Here is a 24041-nt window from a genome sequence, read left to right on the forward strand (position 1 = left end):
AAAAAAAAAAAAAAAAAAACCCAACTTTTTATTAATTTTTGTCTATTATGACCATAGTGAATTCTATTAATTCTTAATTCGTTTTTATCTTCAATAAATTAAAGTAAATTTAAATTTGGACTCCAGCGATATGTCGACCGATTTATTTAGAAACTGATATGATGATATCAACGTCTGATTCGTTTCCTGTCTTTCTGTTGACAGCTGACACGCACATGTGTACGTTTTTCTTGATAAGCTTATGTTTTTTATTTTTTATTTTTATATTTATCTTCTTCTTCTTTATTTTTATTCTATATTTTTATCTTTTTATTTTTATATCTTTATTTTTATATTTTTATTTGGAAAAAAAAATATCTAATAGTCAATAAATGAAATTTAAATTTACAAGTTAAGTCGTTTATTTTATTGTTGACTTATATTTTTGAACCCGGAAGCGTGTATCTAAAAATGTCTCGTTTGCTTCCGGTTTGTCTACCATTTGCACCCACATATATTTCGTGATATGTTTGTGTTTTTCTTTTGTCTTTCGTATAATTTTTTTTTTATTCTTATTTTGGTACTTGTACAGTTTAATCAAGACATTAAAAAATGAAATTATCGAAAAAAGTTTATATTGTACGTATCCGTTACGGAATGAAGTTCTCCGAAAAAAATTCACTTAATTTCATCAAGTAGTTTTTTTTTTTTTTTTTTAAAGCAAAAAAACAATTTGTTATGATACCGAGCAAAAGGTTCGATTTTTAGGAAGAAAAGCTAGTTATTAAAGATGGGGAGGGAGTGTCAGTGCTTTAAATTGAGTTATCTCTCCGTGGCGTGTTCAAAAAATTGCAAGATGTCTACCTTCACCGTGTGTCATAAAAATGTGTTTTTTCTGCTGTAAAAAAAAAAAATAAAAAATAAAATAAAAAAATAAAAAACTACTCGATCAAATTAAGTGAATTTTTTTTTTTTCGGAGATCTTCAGTCCAAAACGGATACGTATAATATAACCTTTTTTTCGATATTTTCATTTTTTTAATGTCTTAATTAAACTACAAGTGTCGTTATTTTATTTTTTTTTTTTTTTAAGTATGTGAAATATCTACATGAAACAACTAATGGCGATATGTTCCTTCATTTATTCCGGTCTTCTTTTTCAATTTCAGATATCTCCGAGTGTGATTCCGCGCCTTGCCTAAACAACGGGACATGCTATGAAATAGAACCCGGTTCATTCCAGTGCCATTGTGCTGAAGGATTCACGGGAGATTTCTGTTTCAAAGGTACAGCAGAGCATTACGTTTCTGATTTTTTGAGATGCTGGTTGATTATTCATATGGATACATTTGGGCGGGAGCCGCTAAAAACAGCCTATCCTGCCTTGACAGAGTACAAAATAGACTTCGTGGCTTGGTGGGGAATGCCCTTTTCTTTTCCCTGCAACCTCTTTCCCACAGAAGAGACGTAGCGAGCCTGTCTTTGTTCTATCGTTATTTCCATGGCAAGTGCTCGTCTGAGCTCCATTCTCTGGTCCCCCCTCGCCAATCTTTTTCAAATAACACCCGACTAGCTGAAACCACCGTCGCTAATTTTCCCCACTCCTTATCTGTGCCTAAATCAAAACGTAGATTCCATGAACAAAGCTTCTTTCTTAGAACTGCACGCCTGTGGAACTCTGTTCCGCTTGCCTGTTTCCCTCCCGACTTCAACCTGGATGTCTTCAAGTCCAACCCAAACAAATTCCTGATGAACCGCCCCCCCCTAAGTAATGACACCTTATCAATTCTCCAATACTATTGCTACACTATCCCATTGATTACTGTACACACAATAACACTTATCCCCGAGTGGCCATTGGGCCTTGATAAGTGGTGAACTCCATGTAACAAAAAAAAAAAAATACTTCGGACTGCTGTTCTCATCTTGAGTGTTATTTTCACAACGTTTCAGTCAATGTAGCACCCGATCTCCTTCAGGTGTATCTTGTGGGTCCCCCCGACATAAGGAGTGTGGACTAGTAAATTCACCCTTATACGGTCGTCTATTTGTTTGTCCCCACTTTTCTCAATAGCTATGCCTTGGAATTTTTGAAATTTTGCACAAACATTAAACATAATATGAGTAAAAAAAAAAAAGTAACAGAACGGATTTTCCATGAAAATTCCGGTTGCTCTCCTAGTGGTGTCTTTCGGGTTAAAATGGCTAAAATTGACATTTTTATGCTTATTAAAAAAAGTCATGCCTTGGATTTTTATAAAACTTTCTGAAAAGTTGTAATTAACTGATTTCTGTATAATTTTTTTTGTCTATACTTCGTGATAACACTTGGGTGCGCCCCAGGGGCTCTTTTAGGGCTAATAAAACACTCCATTTTTGGGACTATTTTACCGTAGTTGTCCAAAATTTTCTGTGTATGTTTATTTAGCAATTTTGCATGGTGCTGAACTCAAATTTAAATATAAGGCCTTGCGGGCTAAATCTCCTAATCAGCCAATGGGCAGGCACTTACGGGACAAAGGCCCACATGACCTTAGTTTCAACCCTTCCTTTATGTGTGCTTTTTTAGTGGGAAGCGTAGATATCTAGTGATCGGACCTATTTTAAACCTACGGTGTAGTTAAATGTGATTTTTTTATATATTTTTTTAATATTATATTAATATATATATATATATATATATATATATATATATATATATATATATATAATTTAAAGGAGATTAGAACAATAGTCTAAAGAGCTGAGTGTATTTTAATGTAACAGTGAAATTACTAGTTTAATTAAAATACAGGAAATAGAAAGTGCTCGTTGTAATTTAGATATATAATAAGCTCGATAGTTAAATGTCCTAGAGCTAATTCAATATTAAGTAATGTGATTTATAATTTAAAATTTAAAAATCAAATTTTAATTAAATTAAAAATCCGTTTCATAAGAAGGAACAACAACAAAATCAATTATCTGTACGATCGTTTCGGAAAACAATGCTTTTTATTGTGGTATACATCAAGTTATGTAGAATAATTATATATAGTTTTTTGGTAAGCAAGGTCTCCTCATCAGCAAATTTTGGAGGGTTTTTATTGAATTTAAATATATATATATATATATATATATATTGAATTTAAATATATATATATATATATATATATATATATATATATATATATATATATATATATATATATATATGATAATTTAAGTATATGTATGTTTATTTTATTTATTTATTTTCTATTGTTATTGTTAATTTTTAAATTACTTTGTATCGCTATCCTAAAGTAAATTTTATCCTGTGTACACAGTTGTTCACTATTTCTCTCCTCCAGTTTAATAGATTATTCTTTAAAGTATAGGATTATTCTTTAAAGTATAGGATAGCAAATTTTTCATGAAGCATAATATACATGGATCGTCTAGGTCTCTACATGTGCTTTATTTTTGTTGTTTTACATAGGCATCACCACTTATCAAGGCTCAGAGGCCACTCGAAGATAAGCGTTAAAGAGTGTACAGTAGACAATTGGAAAATAAAGTAATTGTTAGTAATGGAAATTCAGTAATTTGTTAACTTATATGGAACAGCTCATCAAGAATTTTCTACGTTAGACTTGAAGACAACCATATTGTAGTCAGCTGGGAAGCAGGAAAATGGAAGACAATTCCATAGGCGTGCAGTTCTAAGAAAGAAGCTCAGTCAAGCACTTGCGATGAAAATAACAATAAAGCAGACACAAACTCGCAACATCTCTTCTGTGAGAAAGAGGTCACAGCGAAGAGAAAAGGACACTCCCTACGAGGCTACAAAGTCTATTTTGAACTCTATCAAGGCAGGATAAGTCCTTTTTAGCAGCTCCTGCCCAGATGTGGCAACAGTACTCCATCCTTGGACGTACCTGGCTCTTATATAGACAAGAATAAAAAAGCATTGGAAATGCAAAAGGATATAGGGATGGTATGCCAAAAAGTATACAAACAAGATAGCTATGAATGGCTAGGCACATGGAAATAGAATTGCATCCAAAGTATAGCCCTATAGCTTTTCTCCAATCTTCATTCCGTGCCATCATTACAGTTGTAAAAAGCTATAGGGCTATACTTTGGATGCAATTCTATTTCCATGTGCCTAGCCATTCATAGCTATCTTGTTTGTATACTTTTTGGCATACCATCCCTATATCCTTTTGCATTTCCAATGCTTTTTTATTCTTGTTAATTAGTATTTTTACTGACAGTCTTATTTTTAAACTTACATTCATGATAGTATTGTCTTTTTTAGGAGGCGGCTCATTGCCGCCTCCATTAGTAGCAGGTCGCTTCCTGCTGGGTTTTAGGTCTTTGGGTTTTGGGCCTTAGGAGTTGCCTCTTGGTCCTCCATCGGTTCTATATTACATAGAGAGTGCTACTGCCTCTCTGATAAAACAGTTAGAGTATTATAAAGTTCTAAAATGTTCATACCTTCACTATCAAATTTTTCTTGACTTTCTTGCAGTTTCTTTTGCGGTTAATTTAACTTATTTCCTTTGGCATTTGGTGAGTTCTTAGAAGAACTGGTCTGATCTACTTTTCTTAGCGAGCGAAGAGATTCAGCTTCATTTAACAATGGTTGCTATAGTGTATTTTTGCGCATGCGTGAGAATTTCAAGTTTCCTCCTTATTTTTCAATAGTTTGACAGTAGTCATGTGTCTTTCTGCCAAGAGCGACAGACGTCAGTGTTAGCCGTGATCGTCTAGAGGTTAGGACCCCACGTTGTGGCCGTGCTAACCTAGGTTCGAATCCTGGTCAAAGCATTGACATTTTGTACATATTTTACAGTCCAAAATCTGAAGAATTATTTGTTTTTATAACATTGTTTTTTTGACGTCGTACTTGCTGATAGGTTACTCTTATAACAATTTTGATCAACTGAGATAAAGATTTCGTGGTTTCATTAACGCTGGTGGGTTACTGTTTGAAGAAAAAACTTTAACGTTCACCTCAAATATTCAGCGTCCAAGAAATATACGCCACTGACAAACTGGAACGTCTGTGAGCATCCGGTGTATTATTTGGAGCTGTCCCTTTTGAGAGAAGTTCCGTGTTCGAAGTGGTCTGTCTACATTGGGTATATAGTGTTTAAAACTTGTTATTACACGTAATCTTATTTAATTATGAAGTTAGCTAAAAAGCGATGGGTCACTGCACTTCTCCGTGTAAAGAGCAGTCGATTGATGCTTGAACTGTTGTCAGAGACCGTTCGTACACCGAGATACATCGTCTCAAAAGAAAGAAGAAAGAAGAAGAAAGAAGAAAGAAGAACAATTGGCCATTTTTGTACCCTTTTTTTCTGCTCTCTTTTGACATTTCAACCGACGTTCTGACACTCGCTGGATTCGTAAGACACTTCTCTGTAAGAATATGTGCTTTTTGAAACTTATAAGTTGATTTTAGTTGAGATTTGGATAGTTTTGTTTTGTAGGCGTATATAGGTGTGTACGGGCCATCCCTATATAGAGAGTGCTACCGCCTCTCTGATAGAGAATTGCATCAACAGTGAGATATCTACTGGATCGATAGAAGGATCCCACCATTTTTCCAGTGGCCTTGGCAAAAGATTTAATGTATGTGTTCCATTTAAGATCAGGAGTAAAGGTCAAGCCCAGAATCTTGTCAAAACATGAGGCCTCCCTAAAACAAGAGCCATTCATTTCAATTGATGCCAGATGGGGATCAGAGCGTTGATGATGCAAAGATAGAAGCTTGGTTTTAGATGCATTAAAAGTAACAAGCCACCTCTTTCCCCATTGTACTACTTGCTCAAGATCAGAGGAAAGAGAATCAGGGAGAACTTGGTCATTTACGATCTTAGATGTGCTACTATAGATAGTAGTGTCATCAGCATAGATGTCTACGAATGATGTAAGGATGTGATTTGGAAGATCATTAATATAGATCAGGAAGAGAGTTGGGCCCAGGATGGACCCCTGAGAGACTCCAACATTAATACTGTGAGCTTCTGATTTCTGCCCATGAACTACTACTCTTATGAACCTATCAGAGAGAAATGATTTAATAATTGATAAGACATTTCCAGCTATACCGTAGCTGGAGATCTTGTAAAGTAAGCCTTTATGCCATACTCTTAATAATAATCTTCATAAGAGCAATTGCCCTAGAAAGGTAGCCTCCATCGAGAGATTCACTAATCCTATGCGATATAACTTAAGCACATCTGTTGTAAATCTAGCAGAATGGAAACCATATTGCGTGTCACTAACAAGGTTATTTTTCGTGGCTGTGATTATAGTAATCAATTATAGTACTCAATAGACTTCAACCAGAACTTGCGCCCATCCTTACAAAACTGTTTAAACGTTATCTTAAGGAGAATTGCTTCTCGTCACCCAGGAAAATCTCATCAGTATGCCCTGTATTTAAGAATTCAGGTGATCGCTCATGTCCCTCACAGTACAAGCCAATAAGTCTCCTGTGTGTCATGAGTAAGTTGCTGGAATCTGTGTTAAATAGAGAAGTAATCAACCATCTCAGCAAAGTTCTTGGCAAAGAGTTTGGCTTTGTGTGATGCTGACGAGATTACCTCAGGTCCATTTATGAGAGTTGGGAGAGAGCACACGCTTTTGTTCAGGATTCTGTTTGCTATTTGCCAAAACTGGTGGGAACCAAGCCGCTGTTCAGCTACTTTGGACTTGACGGACTGAGCATACAACTCTTTTGAGTTCTTTATTACTTTTTTTACAGTGGTTGCTGGCAGTTCTGAAAGCGGCTTTAATCTCAGTACATCTATTACGTTGGAAGCAATGGAAAAGGTGATTTCTATTCGCAATGGCAGCAGCACATTCCGGAGAGAACCACAGCTGGCTGTTAGGTTTTTGCTGGAATCTTTTTGAGGCTATGAAACGGTCTATACCTACAATTAACCATTCTGTCAGGTCTGATACTATAGAGGACACATCCTTTTTAAACATGGAACGCAGAGGTAGATCTGATATAAATGTGCAGAAGCTATCACAGTCAGCCATAGAGTATCGATATACTGTACAATGGAGAAGTATATTTGGGATGGGACTTATTACATTTCATTTTTATCTTAACTGATACAACTGAGTGACCGGAAGATCCAAGTGGAGACAGAACAGAAGCTGAACAGAACAGAAGCTGAAATGAACAGAAGCTGAACACAGTTCAGGGCAAGTTGTGAGAAAGAGGTCTAGGAGACTTGCATACTGGGCGTCAGTGTATATATATATATATATATATATATATATATATATATATATATATATATATATATATATATATAAAGTTGAAGGTATTCAGAAGATAAAACTTATGAATTAAAACAAGGTTATTAAGAGTGCTCAATAAAAAAAGAGCAAAATATAATATTTTTATTTATATAGAAAAATATTACATGTGAAATTTTAGATTGCGGTGGGGGGGGAGAGAATGTCAACATAAATGGGGGGAATAGAAAGGGATAAAAAGGGAAACGAAAAGACAATGAAAAAGAAAAAAGGAAAAAAAAAAAAGACGGAAGAAGAACGAAGGCGTCAGCATGATTACATTACGATAAGGAATGGGGGGGAAGTGAAAACATTTGAAATCAACTTAGATTAAGAGTATTGTCTAGCATAGGAGAAAGAAAGAAAGAAAGTAAGAAAGAAAGGAAGGAAGAGGTCGGCGCAAGGGAGGGGGTGGATAAAAACAAATTAGCATATAGGGTTTCTAGTGAGGCATACCCACACATACTATTGCCTTCTATTTTGAGTCTAAAATGTCGCTTAATATCACCCCCTCCCACTTCAATTTATCTTTTTAATATTTTGTTTTCATAAATCATTAAAATTTAAAAAAATTTAAACATTTTATTTCTAAATGTTTTTAACGTCAGTCACACAGTGATCTAATCGCGTGAAATAACGTTGAAATTTAAATATTTTATTTTTAAATGTATTTTACGCCAGTAAGAATGATCAAATTATTATATGATGATCTATGCATAAGAGCTAAATTGACCGACTAAATTCAACTGAAAGTGCTCAACGATAAGAAACAAGTTTCTTAAATATTATAATAATATATATGTAATATATATGTAACTATATAATATATATATATATATATATATATATATATATATATATATATATATTAGTGTTGGGACGATTAATCGGAATCGGGAATTCTAAAAATCGGAACATTTGTGGGTTATCGGAATCAGTATCAGAATCGGAAAAATTGGTGCCTATTTTCCGATGCCAAAACGATTCTTTTAATTGTCTTTTTATTTGATTTTGTTTAAAGCAAAATCTTCCGTCGCTGGTAATAAAATGATAAAATAATAAATATTTATTGATTTTAAAATACCAGTAAAGCTAAAATCGATAGATCATCCTCCACAAGTGTAATTTGACGTTTATGAAAATATCTGCATATTTAACGTGTTTTTTTACGAAAATCGAGGAAAATAACAATGTTATAGTTAGATAATTAGAGATTTATAAAGAATCAGAAGCGGAAACGGCAATTGTATCGGAATCTGGAATTTAGCACAGAATCGGAAATTGTATCGGAATCGGGAAAAATATTGGAATCGTCCCATCACTAATATATATATATATATATATATATATATATATATATATATATATATATATATATATTTTAATGATACCCAAAGGGTTGATATGCCCTAAAGCAGAACAACCAAAAACAAATCACTCTCTACAATTTTGTTCTTTTCAGAGATTGATGAGTGCGAATCGCAACCATGCCAAAATGGCGGTTTCTGCGTGGAGGGTAAACCAGGTACCTTCTCCTGTAAATGCCAGAATGGATTTTATGGGGACAGGTGCCAACAAGGTGAGTTCATTTCTTTTTCAATGAAAACAGAGGACAAACATTTAATGTAAGTGTAATCAAACCACACCACAAACAAGTGGTCATTCATATCTTTTCTCTTTCTGAAGATGAGATTTATCTCGAAAATTCAAAGAACATAACACCACTAATACGATTTGATTCAGCACATCACGTTGGTAAATAAATAATTAAAAACTAGCGGGACCTGTGGAAATTCCACAGCGAACTCATTCACATATAATATATTGATGTTGGAATTCTGTAGATGTTCAGCATAAATGGAGATGCTCTGATATTATTGTAGCTCTTTTGTTAAAACTGCAAAAGTATTTATCTAAGCTAGCAGGGACTCCCGGCAAAGCCTGGTCGTAAAGTACACTTAAATATGATATTTTAATTCTTGCACATTTTATATATATTATAATAAAGTTATATATAACTTTTATTCCCCATCTTTTATTTAATATATATATATATATATATATATATATATATATATATATATATATATATATATATATATATATATATATATATATAATCTGGATTTATTGCGATCTTATAAGGGTCTTTCTGGCCGATCTGCTGCCGGAAAATTTTAAATAAGGCATTTGAAAATAACGCCATAGCAACCCTTGAAACAACAATCGCAACAACAACAACATCATCATCATCAACAACAACAACAACAACAACAACAACAACAACAACAACAACAACAACAACAACAACATTTTAAAATATAAATAACATTATAAAAATATAATAAAAAAATTGGATCTCAACTTTCAAGTTATCGTGCCTGGAAAACCTCAGGTTTCCTTGCTAGTTTTATTAAAACTCTTTTTTTCTCATTTTTTTTTTTTTTTTTTCAGAGGAAGTTTGCCACAACAAGTGTTGGAATGGAGGTAAATGTCAGGTCAGTGAAAATTCCGTGACCTCGCTCCGAATGAGGAGAGGGGGAGTTAATTTTTTAACACTCGTGTGTGTCTGTCTGTTAAGAAAGTGACCTTGTAAATGTCTATTCACTGACCGTGATTGTCTGATTATGATCTTTGTCCGAATTCGGTGCTACTCAATTTCGGACTAGCCGTGGTCTCTGTCATTACTGCCATAAAATGGCCATGTGACAGAAGACTTGTGATGAGACCAACTGAATTGCCAGGTTAAACTCAGATTTCAATCTTCCGATTTTCTTTTCTTATTTTCTTGCTTGGATGATACAGACATCACGTGTCAGTTCGATTGACCACCTAGTGACTCCATTTGAATTTCATTAGCTGATAATCTCAGGACATTAAAAACTGTCTGTCCGGGACATTCGTGAAGTTAAGTGGACATAAATTCCCAAAAATCTCAAGTGGGTTACTTTATCAGCATGCAGTATTTTTTTCTGAGAGGCAATTACTTTTCAAAGTTGAAAACTCAATTTCTTGATAGTTACCATATATTTCGGCACATAGGACAACCCTTAAAGTTAAAAAAAAAAAAATCATCTTTAAAAACCAATATTTCATAAGATACCGAGTGTTGCGATCTCTAGCCTAGACTAAACAAACATGGTTTCGTGATTTAGCCGTCATCTTATACAACCGATATATGATAAATTTATTAGAATTTGCTCCAATTTTGTACCTCGTCTTATCTGACAGTCGCCTGACATATGCCGAAATATACGGTATATTTTTTTCTCATTACAATTAACCATAAAATTAATTTTAACAACGTACCCCCTCTTTTATTTCGATTCTCTCATTCATTTTGATTATACACACATCATTTGTACATTTGAAACTAGTAGGTCCACTTGAATTTCATTGGCTGTTAATCTCAGGATATTAAAAACTGCCTGTCCGGGACATTCCTAAATTCATGAAATAGACATAAATTCATGAAGCTATGTAGTAAATATTTCATTCAAAACAAGGAATGCGAAATAAAGGTGAAAGGTTCCTTATTACATGGAGTTTCAAAAATAGGAGGAAAAATGTCAGCAAAATGTATGTATGGATAAATATCGATTTCTGCTGGTTGAAAAAATGTTGAGAAAAAAAGTTTTTTGAAAGAAAATAAAAGTTTATAAGAGAAAATGAAAAAATATACTCAACAATATCCAATAATTTTGGTTGCAAATATTCAGCAAGTTTCAAAAGTTCGTAATAGGTGTGGTGATTAGTAAATCCAAGAAGCGTTCAGTAAGATATCCTTTGGAATCTCTTTATATATATATATATATATATATATATATATATATATATATATATATATATATATATATATAGTCTTATTTATAGTATTCCGAATTGTGCGGCTAGTCAGGCAGTTAAGTGGATATAAATTCATGAAGTGGACGTAAATTCTCAAAGAGAGAAGGCAAAACCTGGGAGGGTGGTCCACCTAGAACTGCACAGAACTTGATTCCCATCACAAAATCAACAGGACCGGATCATTACAGGAAATCTCTAATCCCATCTTGATTACGATGAGAAAGTATTTTCAATTGATTTTTTTTTTTTTTTTTTGTGACACAATTAATTTGATTTCAATTTTGTTGGAAATTTTTTTAACCAACATGTGTACATATTTGTATTCTGCATAGTATCTTATTCTTTTTATTAGTTTTCGTACGTTTGATTCTTTTTGTACAAAACTATTTGTAATTTGAATATAAACAGTCATCATCATCATCATCATCATCATCATCATCATCGTCGTCGTCATCATCATCGCATGAATCCGAAGATTCTATTGTTGACATTGGTTTCTCCGATATTTTTCTAGTCAGAATTCTTTCTAGGAAGACATCGGCTACTTACAGGAAGAACCACAAGAAGGTTGCCAACATCCTAAATGAAAGTGATTTTTTGTGGAATAAACTGGATTCGAACTTGGAACACCCAGGTCGTCAGTCCGTGTCGTTAACCATTTGACCACCATCACCGCCCTGAATAAAACAGCAATGTCAGGCTCTTTGGGACTGGCGTCAATAGGGAGGAGAAAAGATTCTCGTCCAATAAATTTGGAAGACAGTTAAGGCTGGAAAGGGCACTCTTAAGACCTGCACCCTGGATGTGGCCACAGAAATGATAAGCAGAGATAGACTTGTTGCGGGGCCGAATGTCGGTGGCAATCAACCCTACAACTAAAAGATGACACAGGCAAAAAAAAAAAAAGACGCAAAATGACGATGGCAAAGAGGAGATGACAATGCAGTAGGTGCAATTCCGTTCAGGTTTATTTTCCAAAAAGAAATTGAATCGTGGTAGGTCTTGGGCTGACGGTTGGAGTCCAACAGGAAAATATGCGCTGACTTGAGATGCTGGGCAGCTGGAAATTGAACGAGTCGGCGGCAAGTGGTTGCTGCTACTGCTGGGCTCAGCTGCTGTCTGGAGGAGGTAGCCAATCCTGTTTTGTAGTGGTTCCGCTGTTGCTGCTGCTGCTGTGTTGGGTTGAGTTGCTGGTGGGGACGGCCCTTGCTGCCTGATGGTCTGTCTTTCATATTTATACTCGTCCGGCGGATGTAATTGTAGACAAAAGCGGCTCGTAGCGTTGGTCGTCGTTTTCGTTTTTGATTTGTGTTTGTTTTTTGTGTTTTTAACGTACTGTAGAGTCATCTGTTTGAGGTTTAAATTCATGTGTCAAATCAAATTGAAGCTGGGAACGTTGTGAATATTATTCTAGCAGGAATTGTACTGTTACAGTGTTCCTCGGGATAATTATTCACGTCAAAGTGCTTGTCGAAAGGTTGTTGGCTGTGGTGAATTGGGATCTTTTTTGATGAGTGGTTTCTTTTGGTTGAAAACCGCGAAAGACTTACAACATCTCTTCTAAATTTCGTCTTATGCACAACATGAAGAGAAACTGGAATCTTAGGAAGATTTCCATCATTCCAGTAATTATAGGAGCACCTGGACTCATGAAAAAGAATTTCAAAAACTAACTGGCAAATATACTTGGTGAACCAAGTGCAAGAGAAATTCAAACATTTGCGATTAAAAGGGTCAATCAGAATTTTAAAAAGATTTTTCAGTTGGATGATCTGAGTTAGCGGGTTAATGTTTAGCATTCGGTAGGATGCCCCATCCCCAGCTTCAACAAACTGATAAGAAAATTAAAAAAAAAAAAGAGAGATCTAAGCAAAGATAACAAAACATAAAAAGTCTGATATTGCTACAACGAGGATTGTGTACGTTTTGTTTTGTTTTGGTTTTTTTTTTACAAAGGAGTCATCACTTATCAAGGCCCAGCGGCCACTCGAGGATAAGGGTTAATGAGTGTACACTAGTCAATGGGACAATATTGTAGTAATCATTAGTAGCAGAAATTTGGTAAATTGGATTAATTAAGGGGAACGGCTCATCAAGAATTTGTTTACGTTGGACTTGAAGACAATCATATTGTAGTCAGCTGGAAAGCAGGGAAATGGAAAAGAATTCCACAGGTGTGCAGTTATAAGAAAGAAGCTTTGCATGTGTGTGTGTGTGTGTGTGTATGCATGTGTGTGTATGCGTGTGCGCGTGTGTGTGTATGCATGTGTGTGTATGCGTGTGCGTGTGTGTGTGTGTGTGTGTATGCATGTGTGTGTGTATGCATGTGTGTGTATGCATGTGTGTGTGTATGCATGTGTGTGTGTATGCATGTGTGTGTATGCGTGTGCGTGTGTGTGTGTATGCATGTGTGTGTGTATGCATGTGTGTGTATGCGTGTGCGTGTGTGTGTGTGTGTGTGTGCGTGTGCGTGTGCGTGTGTGTGTGAATGAATGCAGGTTTTTGGTCTGTACTTTTCTACAATCACAAGTATCTTCTAATTTTATTCAACGTAGGAACTGGATGCTTTCCGATACAGATGCCATTGCCAGTCGGGTTTCACTGGCCACAACTGTGAACAGAACATCAATGAATGTGTGAGCAACCCATGCAAACATCGCGGCGTTTGCATCGATCAGATTAATGGATATATTTGTAAATGCATGAAAGGTAATCGATTTCATTCTAATTTTGATTTCATTTATTAATCGATTCGATTTACTTAAGCCAGGAACAACTTTATATTGCACAGCATTTACTTATCCAGCGTTGCCCGGGAGCAAATAAATAAATAAAATCATTGACTTGTTTATGGTAACTTTAGCTTTAACTTTTATGAACGTGAAAAAAAAAAAAGGGTTTGTTTCACTATCCACAGAAATTCAAAAAAGTGGTAAAAAAATTAAATATCTAACAAATAAATGATGCGCTCAGTGGAAGAACGACATAAGTGACATTTGATACTTTCACAAAAAATAGGTTAAATGTTTGGAGTATAATGATGCTCCTTTGAAATAAGGTTTAAATAAGGTTTGTGTAATGGAAGAAATTTTTAACTATTTAATGACAAAGACAAACTTACAATATCATTCTAACATAAAGTACAAATTTAATCAGGTATACAGTAGAACCCCGGGATACACTGATCCTAGGACACGTTTTTTTCAGGTTACGATGTGGAATAGACTGTTTTTCCCCCTTACGCGGGCAACGTTTCTTTATTTTTTTTATTTCTCTTATTCTTTAGTTTACTCCCCCCCCCCTATACACACAGCGTTTTTTTTTTTTTTGTTTTGTTTTTTTCGATTTTTTTAACATCGTTTCAGGGTTATTACTTATTCCCCCCCCCCCATACACACACACCTACAAACACCCGGGTACCCCCCCCCCGCTAGTTCTTTCATAAAGTACAAATTTAACCAGGTATGCAGTAGAACCTCGGGATACAGTGACCCCAGGATACGTTTTTTTTTTCAGGTTACGATGTGGAATACAATGTTTCTCCAGCCCCTGGTTGCGGTATTCGTCCCCCCTTATGTACCATATTTTGGAACTACTTTTTCATTCCGTATCCCGAGGTTTTACTGTAGTCATAAACCATGTAGAGATCAGTGCAGTGAATAATACAGAACAGAAAGCCACTTTTTTTGTGCAATCACAAGCCAGCTCTCAATCACATCGGGGTCACGAAAATAGAGACAACGAAATGGGGTTGCATTCTATATTAATAAACAACTTTATTTGTCATTTTCGGTAGTAGCTTTGGTAGAAGAGTACAAGAGAGAAACGGCTTAGTAGGTTGAAGTGTTATTGTGTAGAAATAGAATTAATATATTGTCGGCTGGTTGAAGAAGAGAACAGTTCAATTCCGTTTACACGTTGTACTAAAGAAGCCAGTTAAAAGAGAAAGAAAGAGCAAAGACTTCAGTGCGTTTACGTATTGTCGTGGGTGAGTGTAAATTGTATGTTCTTTATCATGACAAAGAATGTTCGTTAAGGTTCAGCACGTGGAAATAAATGTGAGTTTGAAGAGAGCCGTAGCTAGTTCGTAGTACTCACGATTTAGCCTGGGGCCTAAGCCCCAGGTGAAGTCTGCTCCCAGGCAGGGTCAGGTTGAAAGAGGATTAAAGGTTCGTGATTTCGCCTTTTATATACTCGGTCATGTGATTGAGAGCTGGCTTTTGATTGGACAAAGAAAAAGTCAGGGAGTGTAGAGAATGCGCATTAGCTATGAAAGCTCCTCCGACTCAATTTGGATTTTTTTTTTACAAGGGTGTCACCACTTATCAAGGCCCAGAGGCCACTCGAGGATCAGGGTTAATATGTATACATTAGTCATTGTGATTTTAGCATAGTAAACAGTGGGAATTTTGAAACTTGGATTACTTAGGGGGACGATTCAATCAGAACTTGTTCACATTGGACTTTTTCTTTTTTTTTTTTTTTTTTCATAGGTATCAACCCATTATCAAGGCCAAGAGGCCACTCAAGGATAAGAGTTAAAGAGTGTACAGTAGAAATTGGACAATATAATAATCATTAGTAATGAAAATTTGTTAAATTTGATAACTTATATGGAACGGCTCATCAAGAACTTATTTACGTTAGACTTGAACACAACCATATTATTGTGGGCAAAACCAGACTGACCTTGGTCGAGAATTCATTTAGACTTTGCGGGACCGTTGGATGGTTTCTACTATCTCATTGTTGTAGACAGCTTATCTAAGTGGCTGGAAGTACTAAAATGCAAGAACCCCACGCCCGAGGCAACTACCAACTTCCTGTATGAACTATTCGCTAGGTTTGGGATAGTAGACTGCATTGTTCATGCCTGTTGCACGTAAAATCATGACGGCGATTTTAATGTCTCCTAAAGATGGAGTTTACTCGAACGCTTGTTAAACTTGTGAAATTAAAGAGAAAACTGATTTGATTTTGTGGTGAGTAAATATTTATATACATGCTTTCTTGAACGTTCCAGCCTGTTTACTGTATTCATACACGAGGGAGCGTAACATAGTTCCTTTTCTTTTATGTGTGCAGTGGTTGCATTACGTCGTCATGTTCCTATGCGTTCTTCATACGAATGGGTGTTTCAAAGTAGTGATCACTGTGAAATTTATTCTGCCCAGGCATAGTGGTTGCTGCAGGTGCTTACATTGTTCTTCCACCAAACGCGTCAAATGTTACCAAAGGAAAGATTGTTTTGTTACATGAAAGAGCTGTCCTCTTCTCATGTCTGGATAAGTGAAAATGATATTAGGAAAAGGCTAGAATCGAACCCCTGTAGGCAAGTGGATAATTTACATCCTAGGAATGCAATCCATTGTTAATTCTTTTAGAAATAGCTAAATATTATTTATATCAGAAAAAAGCGATTGTTGATTCTTTTAGAAGAACTGGTAATTAAGTATGTCAGTTAAAAGAATGGACAATACGAGTTAAAAAAATAATGTTTAAAAATAAGTTAGATTTTAAACAATTAGAATTGAGAATTCTTTATTTGCCAAAAGTGTGTTTGGACAGACATATGTAAATCCATGTTAAATTTAGTCACGTTGGGAACCACACTTCTGACGTCATAAACAAAGGAGATGTCTCAATATATCTAGGGTTCGAAGTTAGAGGCAGTCAGTTAATTAGGATCAGATAATCAGAACAGACCACACACGGTGATAGAATCAGTTTGAGAGTGGGAGCCCCTTAGAGGCGAAGGGAGAAGCGTAGAATATGTAGTCGGAAAGGCTTGAATTTAGTCACATTGGGAACCACACTTCTGACGTCATAAACAAATGAAATTTCTCAATATATTGAATTAGGGTTCAAAGTTGGTTAGGCAGTCAGTTAGGGAGGATCAGATAATCAGAGAAGATCACACGCAGTGATAGAGTCAGTTGGAGACTGGGAGCCCTTTAGAGGCGAAAGGGTAGAAGAGTAGACCATGTAGCCGAAAAAGTTTGAATTCCTGACTTCATCAATCGGCTGAATAAAGGAATCACCATCAATAATTTGTAACTGTTTGTCTCGTGAAAAGGTACATGTGTTTTGTATATTCATCTATAAACGAATTCTTGTATAACCTTTCCAAGTATTATGTTTCCTCCCCACCATCATTAATAATGAATCCCCCCCCTCTATATGTGTTAACAAGAATCACCCCAGTCTGTTATAAATGTCTCCCTCCGTATTTATCATCAGAGTCGTCATGATGTACAAAGAACTCTTATGTCTTCCCCTCAGAATTGTCATCATCATCGTTATTCGTGTATTATGAGTTCCCCATTATACATGTTCCGATATGAACCCGTCATCTCTTTAAATATGTACCTGCTACACAACAAGAAAAGCTAGAGGTATGAAAAGCAGACTTACCGAGAGAGAGGCAAAAAAAGAAACACGATAACAGATAAAGCATCAAAGTATACATGACGGCCATGGAAGAGATCATGCGAGATATGCAAATGTGGCAAAATAGAAAATGTATAAAAAGACGAACGACAAGGAGTTCAGTGGGCAGGATACGAGATGACCTCAGGTCCATTAATGATGGTTGGGATTTCTGTGCAGACAACTGAAGGAATGTTTTTTTTTTTGTTCAGAGACAGAACTCTTCAAGCTATTTTGGTAAATTATTGTTTTGCGTACTGAATATAGAAAGGATTCTAAAAGCGAACAATGCGAAGACTAAAGAAATTTGCATATTTACAAATTCATGTTGCAAGACGTCTCTGGAAGTTCCAGTTGATCCGGTACGAAGGAAAGACCTATTGTCTGACTAGATTGGGATTCGGGTTAAATGTTGCCCCCTGAAATCAATTTTGAAAACTGTGCTCAATAAAGAGGACCTCATCAGAAGGAACACAGATTCGTATATAGATGACATTCTAATTAACAGAACAATAACACCAGCAGTGGAACTTGCACGCCATCTTGACAAAGGCGAACGACAAGGAGTTCAGTGGGCAGGATGATGCTGACGAGATGACCTCAGGTCCATTAATGATGGTTGGGATAGACCACACGCTTCTGTTCAGGATCCTGTTTGCTATTTGCCAAAATTGGTGGGAACCAAGCCGTTGCTCAGCTACTTTGGATTTAATGGACTGAGCATATAGCTCTCTTGCATTTTTTTTTATTACTCTTTTACAGTGGTTGCTGACAGTCCTGAAAACAGCTTTTAGTCTCAGTACATCTATTACGTTGGTAGCTATGGAAAAAGTGATTTCTGTGCGCGATGGCAGGCAGCAGCACATTCTGGTTGATCAATCATCATCATCATCATCATCTGTTGTGTAGAGAGAGGGACTCGTATTGGGACACATAATATGGGGACTCACAATGCCCGAATAACGATGGTGATGATAATACTGATGGGAATACATTTATAACAGTTCTTTGAACATCATGATGACTCTGATGATAAATACGAAGAGAGAGAAATTTATAACAGACTAAGTTTTCTTTTCTTTTTCACTCTTACATTGGATAGAAGTAATTTTGCATTGGTGGGGGGTGGGGGGGTTACAGAATGCCTAGAATTTTCCGAGGACCCACTACATACATAAATAGGCGCATAAGCCTGAAGAATCCTAGAGTGGATAAAACGCGGAATATTCAGTGTAGCTTAATCGCCATATACATTTTATAACTTACTAACTAGCTCTACCTACGCATTGAACACTTTTAAAGTAAATACTTAAAGTTTACGCATAAATCTATACTTTCGTATATTAATTTTATGTGAGTAAATTAAGTATATATATATATATATATATATATATATATATATATATCAGTCAATAATATATCTATGTATTTTTTTGAATAATATATGTACATATTTAATTGGTGCTAGTGCAGAGAGTGATCCACACTAATTTTTTTTAAATCGTATTTCTAAGTTTAATTAAAGTTTTATGATATGTTTTTTTTATTCAATTGTAAGGTTTAAGTATAGAATATGTACAAAACACCCGCCCCTCCCCATGTTAAGAATGCCATTTTAAATAATAACGTTATTATTTCAGCACGGATCACTCTCTGCACTAGTACTATTTAATTAAATCAGAAAATTCATGGATTCATGGTCAAGGATAAATTAATCTTACTGATTTTTAAGAATTTGTAGAATCTTTTTTTTTTATAATGTGCATATTTATTTCATTGGCTAATTATTTTAATAACTTTACAAGCATTTTAGGATGTTATTACTAAAATTTATTTATTTATATTTTTTTTTTAGTTTAATTAGTAATGCTTCTAGCATTTTACATTTTTGTTCAAGTGTAGATATATTGTCTGCTAAAGATTTTCTAAATTTGGGCAAACGACAAGAATATTGATTAGTCAAGTAAATATATCGCTGTTTTCGGAACAATTCACAGTTAATCTCGTCGACAATATCGTGATAAGCAAAACTATTTGGGGTTTGTATTACTGTACACATAGATTCGAAAAAGTTGTCAAAAAAACAAATATATAACAAATAAATGTTATCAAAGGCAAGATAAGTTACTTTTCTACCAAACTGGATATATTTTTTGTGTTTTTATTCAATGTAACATGTTTATTCAGCTCGAAAAACATACAGTGTTTACCGATGTATTCGAAAATTCAAGATGGCGTCTCACACCCTCTTTAACACCGTAAGTTTGGGAAAAAGGTGTTATAAATAAAAAACTATACAAAATACTGTTAAAAACCCGCCGAATATATGTCAACCTATGCCACGGTAACATATATTGAGCGAGTTTTTAACAGTATTTTAACCGGTTTTTTATTTATAACACCTTTTCCCAAACTTACCATGTTAAAGAGAGAATCAGACGCCATCTTGAATGTTCCAATACATCGGTAAACACTGTATGGTTTTCGAGCTGAATAAACATGTTACATTGAATAAAAACACGAAAAATATATCCAGTTTGGTAGAAAAGTAACTTATCTTGCCTTTGATAACATTTATTTGTTATATATTTGTTTTTTGACAACTTTTTTGAATCTATGTGTACAGTAATACAAACCCACTATTTGTTTTCTCCTTTAATATGCTTAAGTCCGAAATTGAATGAATCGAGACACATTACAACCCCCACCACTAATTCCGTTCACAACCAAATTTCAAACAGGTTATATAGTTGGATAGAACACCTCATTAGCTAAAAAAAAAATTTCGAAAATTGGTTCAGTAGAAAAAAAGTTACAACAAAATATGTGGGTTCACAAACAGGAGAGTAAGTACATACATAAGTGACTAACGCTTTTTTTTATTTTGCATAACTTTTTTTTGTATATAAATATTTTTTACTGCGATTTTGCCAATTTGACATGTTAGCGTAACGGTTAGAGTACCGGGGGTTGGTGAAAAGATTTTAGGTTCAATCCCGTGTATCGTTTTTTTTTATAATTAAAAAACCGAACTTTTTTTTAATAACTAATTTTTTTTAACTCTCCTTATGTTTTAAAAATTTCAAGAAATTATTGCATAACAAAGTACAAGTCTGCCAACATGCTAGGATTCCTTTAAAACGTTTCTACATCACTGAAATATCCTGAAGGAATCTCTTGCCATGTTCATCACTCAAATCTCTAAGATTCTCCTCAAAATTCTCGAAATAAAACTGCACCTAATTCGATAAAACAGAATGGATATGTTATGCTATTGGGCATATAAAAATGACCACTGATATTCTGTACTATCTGGAGTGTATTCACAGTGTTTTTTAGTCAACTTATCTTCCTAACTCGAATAGGTGACATGTGAACAGAGATCTTCAGGAGGTTATTTCGCTCTTGGCAATATTCAAGATTTCCTTTCAGCATCACTGGCTAACTGGTTCATGCAACGTCCCCTGGCAGACTCGTATTATTAAATGTCTCCAGTTCTGCTCCCATAAACAGACTGATTTGAAACCTTTGTTTTTTCCCCAGTTCAATAACGCATAATGTCATTCCTTTAATTTCCTTTCATGCCCTCTTGTATATACCCTGCTAGACCTGCTTCTCCTTGCCTCAGCCTGATGTCACCTGTCTATGATTTCATCTCTGGGAACGGATTCTATTTTTCAAGTCCCATATCATCATGATTTGCACTCAGTGTGCCTAATGCCAAATTTTATACTAGCTGACTTAATCACTATTGACTTAGGGCCCCTAATATGCAATATTTACACCAAGTGGCTTCATATCTTGTCTGGAGCAATTTTCATTAAAAAAATAAAAAATTTAATACGATTTTTGTATTTCCTTACTTTTTAGTATCTGTTACGATTCTGTTTTTAACTCTTTGCCTTTGTCTTTGAAGGAACTGGTGGCCGCTTCTGTGAAATCAACTTTGACGACTGCAAACCAAACAGATGCCACGCCGGCGCGCAATGTACCGACTGGATTGATGATTTCTTTTGTCACTGTCCGGATTATTTATCAGGAAAAATTTGCAGTAAGAATTTTATGGTCCTTCAGATTAAATTTTAGTTTCTGATGAAAGAAAAAAAAGCAAGGGAGCCGTTCGATGTGTGTTTAGTTAGGTCGTTTTTTTTTTTTTGTTGTTTTTTTGTTTTTTTTTCATATGGTATTTAGCGATAGGATGCATACAATATTTTTCCAGATTCTAATACAATTAACGAATCTGTTCCAAATTATCTATTCCGGTACAATTAGTAATTCCGATTCTTTTAAAATCTCTATATATTTATAAATACTGATAATTTTTTTTTCATTAATACCAGCAATGGAAAATTTAGTTGAAAAAAACAAAGACAATTAAAAAATCATTTTTGGCATCAGAAAATAGGTATATCTTTTTCAGTTCCAATTCTGATTCCACAACTCGAGAAAATTCCGATTAATCGTCCAAACACTAATGGTAATGATTCGTGCCATTCATTTGGTGCGGAGGTTTTGGTCTCGACAATCAGTCCAACACAACTGGATCATTTGAATTGTAAGATTTTCGGGGAGGAGGGGATTTTGTCTGTCATGTGTTAATCTCCTTATGTGCATCTCCTTGTCTGTATCTATGTTTGTAATCATGATACGTCTAGTGTCTATATATGGTCGTCTTCATCTAGTTAGTACATGCATGCATGTGTATATAACCAAACGTTGACATCCCTTTTTCTGCCTTTTGGTTTCATCGCTCATAACTGTAAAGGGAACTGCATGCACAAAATATACAAGTCGGAGGCTTCTTTTAATTAATGCTTGGTTTATTCTTTCTCAGTCTTGGTGGTGCCTCTTCTTTCTTATCAGCCATTCTTAACTATTTTGCATTTCTGTTGCAATATTTTGGAGTAGTAATGGGGTAGTTATTTAAATGCTGCCCACATCAGCATTATTTGGCACAAGGCCTGGAAAGTGGGAACCTCGCAGGCTCTCCTAAAGGAGGGGCACTCCTGCAATTTTAAAAATTGCCTGAGTAACCCCGTCGGCATTCCCCGGTCGGGGCGCCTCAGGCAGCAAGCAATAAACTTGCCCCACCGGAAAGCCCGGTGGCAAGGCCTGGGAGGGTGGACCTCCTAGGTATTACCCAGGCGGTGTACCTCAGTCCAACAGGTGCTGGGCCGGTTCCCAGCCCCTCGCCTGTTGGGCTGAGTGTCAAGTGACGAATCCTTGACTGGTACTACCCTGTCTCCCTGCAGCCGAGGCCGCTAGGAGACACATCCCATCATCTCAAGAGAGATAATGGGGTATGATCCCACACAGTCAGACGATTCTATTTATTACCGATGCTGCTAAGAACTGACGAATCGAATTAATTCACGTTCTGCTACAAACCAATCAGAAACCAGAATTGCTTCATAAATATTAAACCTTTTCTGGAGCAATTTCACATGTTCTTTCCCGGGTTTCGACACGGTAAGAATATTTTGTTCTGTGGAACTGTCTACTACAAACAAGTCACCTCCCAGGACTTGTGTGTAGCAGCGAACCATCTGAAACTGTTCTGAAACTCAAAATGGCTTACACTTCTAGAATTTCTGTCTCCAGCCCATCTTTGCGCCAATCTCAACATGTCTGCTCCATCCAAAATTGCAAAACAGACTGACTTGCATATGAGAGAAAAGGTATCTTTCTCTCTTTCTTTCATGCTCTCTCTCTTTTTCTTTCTTCCTTTCTTTCTTTCCACATTTTCTTTCACACGTACCTGAATGACCTATTCCAGGTGCTATCGTCGACCCCACCTACAGTTTGACATACATTGCAACTTAACTCTTGAACTCTTCTTGCACTAACCAACCTTCACAGCAAAATCACAATTTTCAACATACCGGTGTAACCTGGGATAGATTACATATCACAATGGCCTTTTAATTGATGGGCTGAAACATTCTTTCTGAGTAGTTGTAGGAGGTTCACCCTTCCACACCTTGCATCCTGTCTTTTGAGTGGAGTAAGTTTATTGCTTAATGCCTGGGGCGCCCTGACCGGAGAATGCTAACAGGGCTGCACAATCAATTTTTAAAAGATTAGAGTGCTCCTCCTTTAGGAGCACTGGCTTGACTCTCCTCACCTTCTGATTTTGTGTCACATCTTCCTGCAGTAGGAAGCAAGTAAATACCAGCATATAAACTCATTTCAGGTTATTTAATGTCGAATCCAGTAATTTTGGTAAAAGTTTTTATGCTCCAAGTTGTTTATATCTTTAAATATTTATTCATGGTGTTTGGTTTGGTTGTTTTGTAGAGGAAAATTGTTTTTGTTTTTTACTTTTGCAGGCAGAATATGAGTTTTGCAAAGAGAAAAGAAAAAAAAAAACAATAACATCAATGTTAGAGTTGTGCATTCCGTGATAGAAGTGTTGTTTAAAATTTTAAAATAAACTATGTATTAAATACATTTAGAAGCCAAATTACAACACAATATTATGAAAATAAACAAATATTTAT

The 24041-nt window shown here is 35.4% G+C and overlaps 1 protein-coding gene across 1 annotated transcript in view; it reads left to right on the plus strand.

The window, feature by feature from the left end:
• The window catches only part of LOC145260666 (uncharacterized), a 100944-nt gene that overhangs the window by 69070 nt on the left and 7833 nt on the right, over nucleotides 1–24041 (plus strand). Inside the window, exons 14-18 of the mRNA XM_080119017.1 lie at nucleotides 1149–1265; nucleotides 8729–8845; nucleotides 9721–9764; nucleotides 13668–13821; nucleotides 21458–21592. Of these exons, the coding sequence (XP_079975143.1) occupies nucleotides 1149–1265; nucleotides 8729–8845; nucleotides 9721–9764; nucleotides 13668–13821; nucleotides 21458–21592 (567 nt within the window). The remainder of the gene's footprint in view (nucleotides 1–1148; nucleotides 1266–8728; nucleotides 8846–9720; nucleotides 9765–13667; nucleotides 13822–21457; nucleotides 21593–24041) is intronic.

This window comes from Euprymna scolopes, chromosome 36 (genome assembly GCF_053919585.1).
Source record: "Euprymna scolopes isolate OS-2025 chromosome 36, ASM5391958v1, whole genome shotgun sequence".
NCBI classification, from domain to species: domain Eukaryota; kingdom Metazoa; phylum Mollusca; class Cephalopoda; order Sepiida; family Sepiolidae; genus Euprymna; species Euprymna scolopes.